Source organism: Hypanus sabinus, chromosome 7 (genome assembly GCF_030144855.1).
Source record: "Hypanus sabinus isolate sHypSab1 chromosome 7, sHypSab1.hap1, whole genome shotgun sequence".
Classification (NCBI taxonomy): Eukaryota; Metazoa; Chordata; class Chondrichthyes; order Myliobatiformes; family Dasyatidae; genus Hypanus; species Hypanus sabinus.
The window spans coordinates 147,067,286-147,079,897 of NC_082712.1; the positions used below are offsets into that span (position 1 = coordinate 147,067,286).

A 12,612-nucleotide genomic window follows, 5' to 3' on the forward strand; every position below is an offset into this window, starting at 1 on the left:
TAGATGGGTGATATTCTATAAGAAGGTTGGTCACCAGTGGAGTGTCTCAGGGATCTGTTCTGGGACCCCTACTCTTTGTGATTTTTATAAATAACCTGGATGAGCCAGTGAAGGGATGGGTTGGTAAGTTTGCTGATGACACAAAGGTTGGGGGTGTTGTGGATAGTGTGGAGGGCTGTCAGAGGTTACAGTGGGACATTGATAGGATGCAAAACTGGGCTGAGAAGTGGCGGATGGAGTTCAACCCAGATAAGTATGAGGTGGTTCATTTTGGTAGGTCAAATATGATGACAGAATATAGTATTAATGGTAAGACTCTTGGCACTGTTGAGGATCAGTGGGATCTGGGGTCTGAATCCATAGGACATTCAAAGCTGCTGTGCAAGTTGACTGTGTGGTTAAGAAGGCGAACGGTGTATTGGCCTGCATCAACCGCGGGATTGAGTTCAAGAGCCGAGAGGTAATATTACAACTGCGTAGGGCCCAGGTCAGACCCCACCTGGAGTACTGTGCTCAGTTCTGGTCACCTCACCTCAGGAAGGATGTGGAAACTATAGAAAGGGTGCAGAGGAGATTTACAAGGATGTTGCCTGGATTGGGGAGCATGCCTTATGAGAATAGGTTGAGTGAACTCGGCCTTTTTCCTTGGAGCAACAAAGGATGAGACGTGACCTGATAGAGGTGTATAAGCTGATGAGGAGGCATTGATCGTGTGGATAGTCAGAGGCTTTTTTCCCAGGACTGAAATTGCTAGCATGAGAGGGTACAGTTTTAAGGTGCTTGGAGGTAGGTACGGAGGAGATGTCAGGGGTAAGTTTTTTAAGCAGAGAGAGGTGAGTGCGTGGAATGGGCTGCTGGTGATGGTGATGGAGGCGGATATGATAGGGTCTTTTAAGATACTCCTGGATAGGTACAGGAAGCTTAGAAAAATAGAGGGCTATGGGTAACCCTAGGTAATTTCTAATGTAAGCACAGCATTGTGGGCCGAAGGGACTGTATTGTGCTGATTGTGCTGTAGGTTTTCTATGTTTCTATCTCCTCTTTTCCAAGGACAAGATCTCCAGCTTCTCTGGTTGATATAATGTCCTCACCCAAAACCACTTATCTCCAGAAACATTTTTGTAAAGTATTCTGCAGACGTTGAAGTCATCCAATTGCAAGGTTCAATGCAATGTTGCTCCATTTGTGATTAGACCAGTGTTTTATAAGATAATACATGAGTTTCTCACTCGTATGGTCTCTTTTAAAACTTGGAACTTATTTATTTTATATATTGGAACTTGGAACTTATATATTTATTTTTCCACCACTTTCTTAGCCTCTTCAGTCACATTCATTAGCTGTGTGCAAGCTACCAGATTTATTTGTTCTTATAGCCCTTCTGGAATAGTGCCTTCTAATTTATATTTGGATGGCAGGATGGAGATGCATCCCTACCAAAGGAGGTGTAAGTTACTCCTTCCCTCCCCTAGCCTGCAGGTCACCCTTGGGCAAGATATAGCACCTGCTTAGCCCTCCGATCAGGGTCATGTGAAACCATGGGAACAGGTGATGGATGTTTGTAAGAGCAGCTGTTGCTGGTTATGTGACCACTGACACCAGGCAATCTCTGAAGAGTGTTAATAATGGCAAGAATCACTCATCTTTCAAAGAAAGACACTGCCCAGAAGAAGACAATGGCGTACCACTTCTCTAGAAAAATTTGCCAAGAACAATCATGGTCAAGACCATGAATGCCCACATCATACAATACAACATACAGTGATGATGAGTTTATATCACTTCTTCTCATTTTCCCATTAAAATACAGTGCTTCCCACAGCTCAGCATTCAATATCACCTTCCATCTCTCTGCCCTTTTCACCAGCTTCTCAAGAAATTGGCACCAATTCAACATGTCTCTTTTGTGTCATCTGTAGAATTCAGAATTTGTGTCCGGTATTCCTTAGCTAAAGCCGCTAAATAATTATTTTTGGATCTGTTTTCTTTTTGAACATGCTATTAATGGTGCACAAATATTTATGTTAATTTGATCAGCGTATGATTGTAAATAAAACAAAAAATTATAAAAATACTCAGCTGGTAAAGTAGGATCTGTGGAAAGAAATGCCTTATAAAGTACTCTAAAGGAAATATCTCCCAAGATTGATGAAGACATATGTTTTTATGATTCCTTTACTTGACAGATTTCCATAATGATTTACTTCTATACTTGGTTTTAGCTTGAATGTATAATACTGTGCAAAAGTCTTAGGCACATATCTATAACAGAGTATAAGAATTTTGCAGAGTACTGCATATTACGTCTTTCCAGTTACCAAATAACACTTAATAATACTGATCTAATAGAAAGCTATTTCTGTTTCCCACCCACCTTCCTATTTTAACCAATATGCTGTACTGTACAGAAGTCTTAGGCACTATCTATATGTACTTGTACAGGACTGTACTAATGAACATCGGCATTGATACCCCACCTACAGTGCCTATAAAAAGTATTCACCACCCCTTGAAAGATTTCATGTTTTATTGTTTTACAGCATTGAATCACAGTGGATTTAATTTGGCTTTTTTGACACTGATCAACAGAAAAGGACTCTTTCATGTCAAAGTTAAAACAGCTATTTACAAAGTGATCTAAATTAATTACAAATATAAAACACAAGATAATTGATTGCATAAGTATTCATCCCCTTTCATATGACACACCAAATCATCACTGGTGCAAACAATTGTTATTAAAAGTCACATAGCTAGTTAAATGGAGATCTGTTTTTGGAGACCTGTGTGTAGTCAAGGTGTTTCAATTGATTATCTGTATCTGTATCTGTATCTGGAAGGTCCAACTGCTGGTGAGTCAGTATCCTGGCAAAATTACACTATGAAGGCAAAATAATACGCCAAGCATCTCTGCAAAAAGATTATTGAAAAGCTCAAGGCAGGAGATAGATTCAAGAAAATTTCCAAGACACTGAATATCCCTTGTAGGACAGTTAAGTCAATCATCAAGAAATGGAAAGAATATGGCACAGGTGTAAATCTGCCCAGAGCAGCCTGTCCTCTAAAACTGAGTGACCATGCAAGAAGGGGGACCATTGAGGGAGGCCACCAAGAGACCAATGACAACTCGGAAGGAGTTACAAGATTCTGTGGCTGAGAGGGGAGGTACTGCACTTACAACAACTGTGCTTCACCAGTTGCTGTTTTATGGGAGATTGGCAAAGAGAAGGCTACTGTTGAAACAAACTCACTTGAAATCTTGGCTTAAGTTTGCCAGAAGGCATATGGAAGACTCTGAAGTCAGCTGGAAGAAGGTACTATGGTCTGATGAAACCAAAATTGAGCTTTTTGGCCATCAGACTAAACACTATGTTTGGCATAAACCAAGTACCTCATATCATCAAAAAACACACTATCCCTGCTGTGAAGCATGGTGGTGGCTGCATCATGCTGTGGGGATGCTTCACTGCAGCAGGCCCTGGTAGGCTTGTGAAGGTAGAGGGTAAAATGAATGTGGCAAAATACAGGGAAATCCTGGAGGAAAATCTGATGCAGACTGCAAGAAAACTGCAACTTGAGAGAAGATTTGTTTTCTAGCAAGGCAATAACCCCAAGCATAAAGCCAAGCTACACAGGCTTAGAAACATCAAAGTTAAAGTCCTGGAGTGGCCAAGTCAGAGTCCAGACCTCAATCCAATTGAAATTTTGTGGCTGAACTTGAAAAGGGCTGTTCACTCACGATCCCCATCCAATCTGACAGAGCTTGAGCAGTTTTGTAAAGAAGAGTGGGGAAAAAAATTGCAATATCCAGATGTGCAAAGCTGATCGAGACCTATCCACACAGATTCAAGGCTGTAATTGCTGCCAAAGGTGCATCTACTAAATACTGACTTGAAGGGGGTGAGTAATTATGCAATCAACTATTTTGTGTTTTATATTTGTAATTAATTTAGATCCTTGACATGAAAGACTCTTTTTCTGTTGACCAGTGTCAAAAAGAGCCAGATTAAATCCACTGTGCTTCAACATTGTAAAACAATAAAAAATGAAAACTTCCAAGAGGGGTGAATACTTTTTATAGGCACTGTACATTCTTTCTGGAACCTTTCATCCTGTGCTGACATCTTCCACAGGAAAATTTACAGGAGAGTCATTAACTGGATTGAAAAATTCAGTCTGAGTTGAAAAATGGCATCTTTGCATCTAATTCAGTTTGCAGCTCACGCTGTTGTCACCTTTTCTTGTCCTTAATTTGTGAAGTAAGGTCATAAGTAACCAACAAATCACGCAATACACATTTAATGGATCAGTACCACTGCAGGGCTATTTATGACTTGTCCACATGCATGAAAGAGTTGCAAAGATAATCCACAAGAGCTGTTCAGATAGTTTGTCATTTTTCTATGAGTTTTAAAACAAACTTTTAATTGTATGCAGACTATATACATGAAGATAATATTGAGAGTCGCGTTTTGCAGTTAAATGTGTAGGAGGCAGTTATTTTCTTAAGCTGTAGGTATTATTGAATGACTAACCACTATTTTAAGAGAAATTATCAACTGGCTGGATAATGTTTGATAATATATGAATAAAAATGACGTTAAACTGCTGCACATTTGATTGTTTTGCATCTTTCCTATCAGAATGTCTTATTTTTTACGAAACCTATAAAATAAAATTTTGTAAAAATTACATGAGTTTTGTGTATGATGTGGTTAAGTTGCTTTTAATCAGGTGCTGATTCAGTTCTGAAATATTTCTATCTATTGTTATATCTGTGTTATCTTTAAGAAAGACAAAAACAGCTGGTGTACAAACCTAACTCCTCATGAAAGAGCAGAAATCTTCATTATTTCATGAGGTGTAATTTTATTTTTCCCTCTTTTTTTTAGGTGGAAAGAGAGATTGCCATCCTGAAGTTAATAGAACATCCACATGTTTTAAAGCTACATGACGTCTATGAAAATAAAAAATATTTGTAGGTATATGTTTAGTATTTAATTGAATGTATGTTATGTTGGTTTGTCTCTCTTGAATTACATTGAAATGGTTAGAATAAATGTGCTTCTGTTCACTTTAGTTGTAACATCTATTTGCAAAAGTCAAAATAGTTCGTTGTGTTATTTTTTTATAGATGAAATTTTGTCCGTTAAGATTGATTGTAGGTTGTTACATACCTGGTTCTAAAGATCTGAGGAGCTGAATTTCTCATGTTTTTGTTTCCTCACTTAAAAGTCAGTTAGTGTATGTCCTGCTAAGAAAATTTAAAATCAAAAGACTATGTAAATTATATGAGGAGATGGCATAGTGGCTTATTATTGTGCTTTCATGTCCAAAGCTAGGCTTAAACTGCACTTGAGATGCTTAAGATGTAAGTAAATGTGTTTAGATGGTATTCATTAGCGTTCTGTTATCAATTCACATTGGAAAACTGTTCATAATTTTCACTACATTAGCTTTCTCAGATAGAGAAAGAGCAGAAATTTTCATTTTTTCATGAGGTCATTTTGTAGGATGACTAGCCTTTGAAATGGAAGCCAGTGATGAAGTGGAGTGTTTCTTGTAACTTTACCTGGTATTTCAATTGAACTGTACTGAGGGGCAGGCTGAGTACAAATAGTACTATGGGTCCTTCCCTGAGTTTGAGAAAGGAAAATTTAGAAAACAAACATTTAAGTAAATATCTCTTTCTGCTTCTAGCACACAGTGCTGGTTTTTTGTTTTTGCTTTAGTTTATGTGTGAGTTTACCATTGGTGCCAAGGTAGCATTGCGGTTAGCACGACATTATTGCAGTTTGGCTAGTTCCAGAGTTTGGAGTTCAATTATGAGGAGTTTGTACATTCTCCCCATGAACTGTGGGGGTTTCCTCTAGTTTCCACCCACAGTCCAAAGACAGATTAAAGTAGTCATTGTAAGCTGTCCCATGATTAGACAGCAGTCTTGTGTTAAATAGGTGGGTTGCTGGAAAGTGTGGCTCACTGGGCCAGAAGGGTCTGTTCTGTATCTCCAAAGAAAAATTAAATAAAAGATCAGTTTTGAACCTATCTGCAAGTAACCGTCAAAGTTGGAGAATTCTTTCCTCCATGCAGCTGAACACCTGATGATAGTGCTAAGAGTCAGAATTATGCAGCATTGAAACAGGCCTTTTGACCCACGAAGACCATGCAAACATCACATCTCATTCTATCCCTCCCACATTATCATAAACTTCAACCCCCACCCAGATTCTAGTACTCACCTACACACTATTTGAAACAGTTATTTAACTTTGCAGCTCACACATATGGGAAGAATAGGAACACCTGATAAAAAGCATGTAATCACAAGAAAAGTGGGTAAACTCTATACAGGGAGCACCTGTGGTCAGGACTGAGCCACCCCATCGCACCCCTACCCCCCTCAGTCCCTAGGGACGCAGCAGCTCTGCCACCATCATTGTGTTACCATCACAGTTTTAAACAAGCTACTACTTGTGAGCCACTCTTGTGACCTATAATTAGAAACATGTTACCATGTCAAAAAGAAGAGGGGATTTAAAGATGATCTGGTCATAGGTGTCCATATTGTTTCTAAAATACTGCACTGTTATTGGGTGCTGATGTATCTTGTGCCTTTTGCTTTAGACAACCAAAAATGTATCAGGACGGAAAAATGGAAAAACACTTGTAGAGGTAGATGTAGTTTTTATGTTCTGACACAGTCCCCACTGTGAAATAAAAGAGTAAAGTGTCAGGCAGTGCACACAAAATATTGAGCTCCTCCAGCATTTTGTGTGTTCTGCTTTGATTTCCAGCATCCGCATATTTTCTCGAGTAAAGAGTCAGATTTGAGACATTGATCTACTACACTCTGATCTCCTGGCTTATTCCTTTGGGGCATGCCAAATGGAAAAGGTTTCCTCGTATGTAACTTGCTCAGGTTTCAACAGTTTTTGCAGAGACCTATACTATAGATCATATACCTGAACTTCAGGTGTGAAGAAAAATTGAAAAGAAATAATTCTGTCCTTCCAAAGAAGAAAAATTAGTTTGTCACCCAGGTGGAACAGTGGATTACAGTCTACTCCCTGTCTCCTGACATAGGAATGGAAGCAAACAAAAGACACAGAACTATATGCCAGTTAGCAAGAGGCAAAGGCCAAAAGCCAAAGAAAAAATTGCTAATTGTTTCAGAAAGCTTCATGTAATCAAACCAAGTCAATGTAGTTTCAGGATTAACAAATCATATTTGACAAATTTACTTGAATTCATTGAAGATGTAGCAAGCAGTGAAGATAAGAGGAACCTGTACATTTGGAGTCTTTGGTCTTAAAAATAAAAGACATTTGCGAGGTGCCATAGAAAACCCTTGCTGCCTAAGAGTTTATGGTTCTGATGGAACTATGTTATCATGAATTGATAATTGGTTATCACACAGAAAACAGTGTTACAATAATTTTTTAGATAATTTATAAGGAGCATTGGTAAAGTACCACATGGGTCCCTACTTAACTGTCAGTTATTTAAAGTTTATATACAAGGGGAGAGAACAGAATGTAAGGAATACAAGTTCACCAGGGTGATGAAACTTGGTGGAAGGGCAGATGATAGAGACATTGAGATTGCAATGGCCTATTGATGGATTGAGTGAGTGGGCAAAATCTAGGCAAATGGAATTTAATGTGGGAAAATCTGAGGTCATGAACTTAGAGGAATTAAATGTAGATGATTAGCTTCAGAAAGCTTTCTGAAGCTTTCTGTCTCCCTTTCTCTTCACCATCTACACCTTGGACTTCAACAACTGCACAGAATTTTGCCATTTTCAGAAGTTTTCTGATGACTCTGCCATAGTTGGATGCATCAGCAAGGGAGAAGAGGCTGAGTACAGGGCTACAGTGGGAAACTTAGTCACATGGTGTGAGCAGAATCATCTGCCACTTAATGTGAAAAAGACTAAGGAGCTGGTGGTGGACCTGAGGAGGGCTAAGGCACTGGTGACCCCTGTTTCCATCAAAGGGGTCAGTGTGGACATAGTAGAGGATTACAGATAGCTGGGGATACAAATTGACAATAAACTGGACTGGTCAAAGAACACTGAGGCTGTCTACAAGAAGGGTCAGAGCTGTCTCTACTTCCTGAGGAGACTGAGGTCCTTTAACATCTGCCGGACGATGCTGAGGTTGTTCTACGAGTCTGTGGTGGCCAGTGCTGTCATGTTTGCTGTTGTGTGCTGGGGCAGCAGGCTGAGGGTAGTAGACACCAACAGAATCAACAAACTCATTCATAAGGCCAGTGATGTTGTTGGGATGGAACTGGACTGTCTGACGGTGGTGTCTGAAAAGAGGATGCTGTCCAAGTTGCATGCCATCTTGGACAATGACTCCCATCCACTCCATAATGTACTGGTTAAGCACAGGAGTACATTCAGCCAGAGACTCATTCTACCGAGATGCAACACTGAGCGTCATAGGAAGTCATTCCTGCCTGTGACCATCAAACTTTATAACTCCTCCCTCAGAGTGTCAGACACCCTGAGCCAATAGGCTGATCCTGGACTTATTTCCACCCGGAATAATTTACTTATTATTATTTAATTATTTATGGTTTTATATTGCTATATTTCTACACTATTCTTGGTTGGTGTGACTGTAACGAAACCCAATTTCCCTCGGGATCAATAAAGTATGTCTGTCTGTCTGTAAATGAAGGTCCCAAATAAATGAAATACCAAATGATCAAGATGTTGTTGTCTGTGAATCATAAAAATGTTAGCAGGCATGTACAGCAAGTTATTAAGAGGGCTAACGTTGGAGTTCAGAAATAGGAGAGCTTTAATACAATTGTTTGAAGTGTAGGCAAGGCCATACCTGCAGTACTATGCACAGTTTTGGTCCTCCTTCCTGAGAAAAGATATAGGGTCATTAGAGGTTGTCCAGTCTTTTCTGTTTTCATTTTAATGTGAAACTTGTCATGGACATTTGTTAAAAAGAATGTATTAGTAAGTTGGCAATGCACTCTTTGCATCAAGTATTTTTTCTCTATTGGAAATAAGTTACTAGTGGTATTAGATTGACTAATGACCTTGGCAGAATCTGAGTAAAAAGAGACTGATGATTAATGTTTCTGGTCTGAGAACCTTTGCAGTTCTCTGTTTCACTTTCCTCAGCAGTTGCCTGAGCTATTGTATTCCCAGCATTTCTTTTTCCAAATTTCACCCTACTTTTCTGAGATTAGTACTATGCTTTTAAGACCCTGTGTCTAACCAGAGCTCAGATTTCTTTTGATTTGTCTTGCAGGACATGTCAGGGTAGCACTTATCAGTGAATGGAAGGGCACTGAAGTGTGCAGTACAACAAAAGAATCTGGGAATATGTATCAGGGAGTGTTCCTTGACTAATGTATCTGTATTCACGTTCAGGTAGTCACGGTCATAAAGAAACTTTTTGGCACATTAGCCTTCATAGATCAGAGCACTGACTACAAGAGTTGGAATGTTATGTTGAAATTGTATGCAACATTATTGAAGCCAAAATTGGAATATTATGTGTAGTTCCAGTCACCCACCAACAGGAAAGGTAAGACCATAAAATATAGGAGCAAAATTGGGCCATTCAGCCCTTCGATTCTGCTCCAACACTTGATCATGGCTGATTTATTTTCCCACACTCAACCCCATTCTTCTGCCTTCTGCCCATAACCTTTGAAATCCTTACTAAGCTGGAACCTATTAACATCCATTTTAAATGTATCCAGTGATTTGATCTCCACAGCAATGAATTCCACAGATTCATCGCTTGTAGCCACTTTTATCAGTTAGCCAATCTTCTGTCCATGCTAATATCTTTAATATCAATAAGATCTCATAAGGTATCGAGATACCAGTAAGATTTATTAGAATATAAGATATCTAGATGTTGATAAGACTGAATGAGAGGAGAGAAAATTTACAGTGTTACAGGGACTGGAGGACCTGAGTTATAAGGAAAGGTTCAATGGATGAGGACTTTATTTCCTGGGGAACAAGGGAAGATGTTATAGCAGTATACAAAATTATGAAGGATGTAGATAGAATAAATATATGCAGGCTTTTTCCCCTGTGGTTGGGTGAGACCAGAACTAGAACTCATAAATTTAGATTAAAGGGGGATTTTTTTTTAAGGGGAACTCAGGGGGTCATGTGAGTATGGAACGAGCTGCCAGTGGAAGTTTTGGATGCAGGTTCAATTGCAATACCTAAGGTAATTTTGGATATGTACATGGATAAGCCAGTAAGGAGGAGTCTGGGCCCTGTGTGGCTAGATGGGGCTAGGCAGAAAACAGATTGGCATGGACTAGATGGGCTGAATGGCGTGTTTCTAATGCTTTCTGTCTCTATGACTGAGTCAGCAATATAAGACGGAACTACACAAAAAAGCTACACAAATTGCTAACTTTATTTAGCTATTAACTAAAAGAACAAAGAAATTAGTAACTCAAGTATTTTTTTGATTCTTAGCTACAGATCTAATTCAACTTTTAACTACAGTTACATATCTAAACTAGTTACACCAAATGAACAAACCTCAGACTTCTTTATTTGATTCTTCACTAATAATGCAAGCTCAAGGTTGTATGACATTTATATTTGTATTTATCAGCCATTAGCAGTCAGCATCAGTGCTTTGTGTATTCGTAACAAATCAGTCCTCAGCTGCCAGAAAGACTTAACACTTTAAAACTTCAATGAGACATAAAGGGACATCAAGATTGCCAGGCACAGATCGTAACCCAAACCATGGAGAAGCTCCAAAAATCCCTTAAAAAGAACTTACTATTATACTGTTCAGGGTCTACCTTATTTCCATACACAAGTGAATACAGTTCTACACAAGGTAAGATCCTTGATATGTGATTTCCACATGATTTCCAGTAAATCCTGCCAGACAGACCTACCCAATTAAAGCCTAAAATACAGGTTGGGTTAGCCAGCTTGTCAACATTTTCAACCATTTTATAGCTATTCAGGGAGCGTGCACACCAACTCACTGATGTCTTCACAGACATCTTCAACACTTTGCTCATCCAGGCTGTTGTCCCCACATGCTTCATATCAGTCACCATCATCCCTGAAGAACTGGGGAGGGTTTAAACTAATTTGTCAGGGGAATGGGAACTGGAGTGATGGAGCAGTTTGTATACAAGTCGATGCAGTGTGTAGTGAGACTGTGAGAAAGGACAGGCTAATAATAGGGCAAAACTGCAGTGAGTGGGAAGAGTTACCATGTAATGAGGGACCAAAATCAAAAAGAGTGATGAATATAGGAGTGAAAGTTACATTTAAGTGCACACAGTTTACAGAATAAGGGAGATGATCTTGTTCTGCAGTTAGAAATTGACAGGTATGACGTACTGGGCATCTTGAGCCATGGCTGGAAGTTCACAGTTGGGAGCTTGTCAAACAACAGCTTGTATTGAGAGGATAGGCAGGTAGGCAGAGGGGGAGGGGTGCCTCTGTTGGAAAAACTGAAATCAAATCCTCAGAAAGAGGTAACATGGGATGTAAAATCCTTGCGGTTAGAGAAAAGAAACTGCAAGTTAAAAAGACCCTGATGGGAATTAAATACAGGCAACCAAACAGTGGCCAGGATGTGGGATTACAAGTTTCAACAGGAAATAGAAAGCACATGTAATGTTACAATGGTAACGGTAGATATCTATATGCAGCTAGATTGGGGAAATCAGGTTAGCGCTGGATCCCAAGAGAGGGAATTTGTAGAATACCGATGAGGTGGCTTTTTACAACAGCTTGTAGTTGACCCCACTAGGGAAAAGACTATCTGGCTTGGGTGCTGTGTAATGAAACAGATTTGATTAGGGAGCTTAAACTAAAGAAACCTTAGGTAGCAGGGGTCATATTGTGATATAATTCGTGCTACAGTTTGGAAGGAAGAAGATAGTCAGATATTACAGTGGAGTAAAGGGAATTACAGACACATGAGAGAGGAGCTGGCTAAAGTTGATTGGAAGGGGCCACTAGCTGGGTTAATGGCAGAACAGCAATAGCTGGAGTTTCTGGGGGGTGGATAGGAAGGCACAGGATAGATATATTCCAAGGATGAAGAAGTACTCCAAAGGGAGTATGAGGCAACCATGACTGACAAAGACAGCATAAAATCAAAAGAGGGAGCAAGTAACATAGTAAAAATTATTGGGAAGTTAGAGGATTGGGAGGTTCTTAAAAACCAACAGAAGACAACGAAAAAACCATAAGGAGAAAAGAGATAAGATATGAAGGTAGGCTAGCAAGTAATATAAAAGTGGATACCTAAAGGTTTTTCAGATATTTGAAGAGTAAAAGAGAGGTAAGAGGATATTTGACCACTGAAAATAATACTGGAGAGACAGAAATGGGGGAACAAATAAATAGTGGATGAACTGAATAATTATTTTGCATCAGTCTTCACTGTGGAAGACTAGCAGTATGCCAAAAATTCAGGAGTTATCAGGGGGCAGAAGTGAATATTTGCTATGACTAAGGTGAACAATCTAAAGGTAGGTAAGTCAGGGGGAAGCTGAAGAGATTGTGAAGGCACTATTAATGATCATTCAAGAATCACTAGATTCTGGAGTGGTTCCGAAGGACTGGAAAATTGA

At 39.3% G+C, this 12,612-nt stretch overlaps 1 protein-coding gene across 1 annotated transcript in view; it reads left to right on the forward strand.

Annotated features, from left to right (window-relative positions):
* The window catches only part of LOC132397309 (serine/threonine-protein kinase BRSK2), a 967,719-nt gene that overhangs the window by 533,393 nt on the left and 421,714 nt on the right, over positions 1-12,612 (forward strand). The window contains exon 3 of the mRNA XM_059975930.1: positions 4,893-4,978. Coding sequence (XP_059831913.1) covers positions 4,893-4,978 — 86 coding nt within the window. The remainder of the gene's footprint in view (positions 1-4,892; positions 4,979-12,612) is intronic.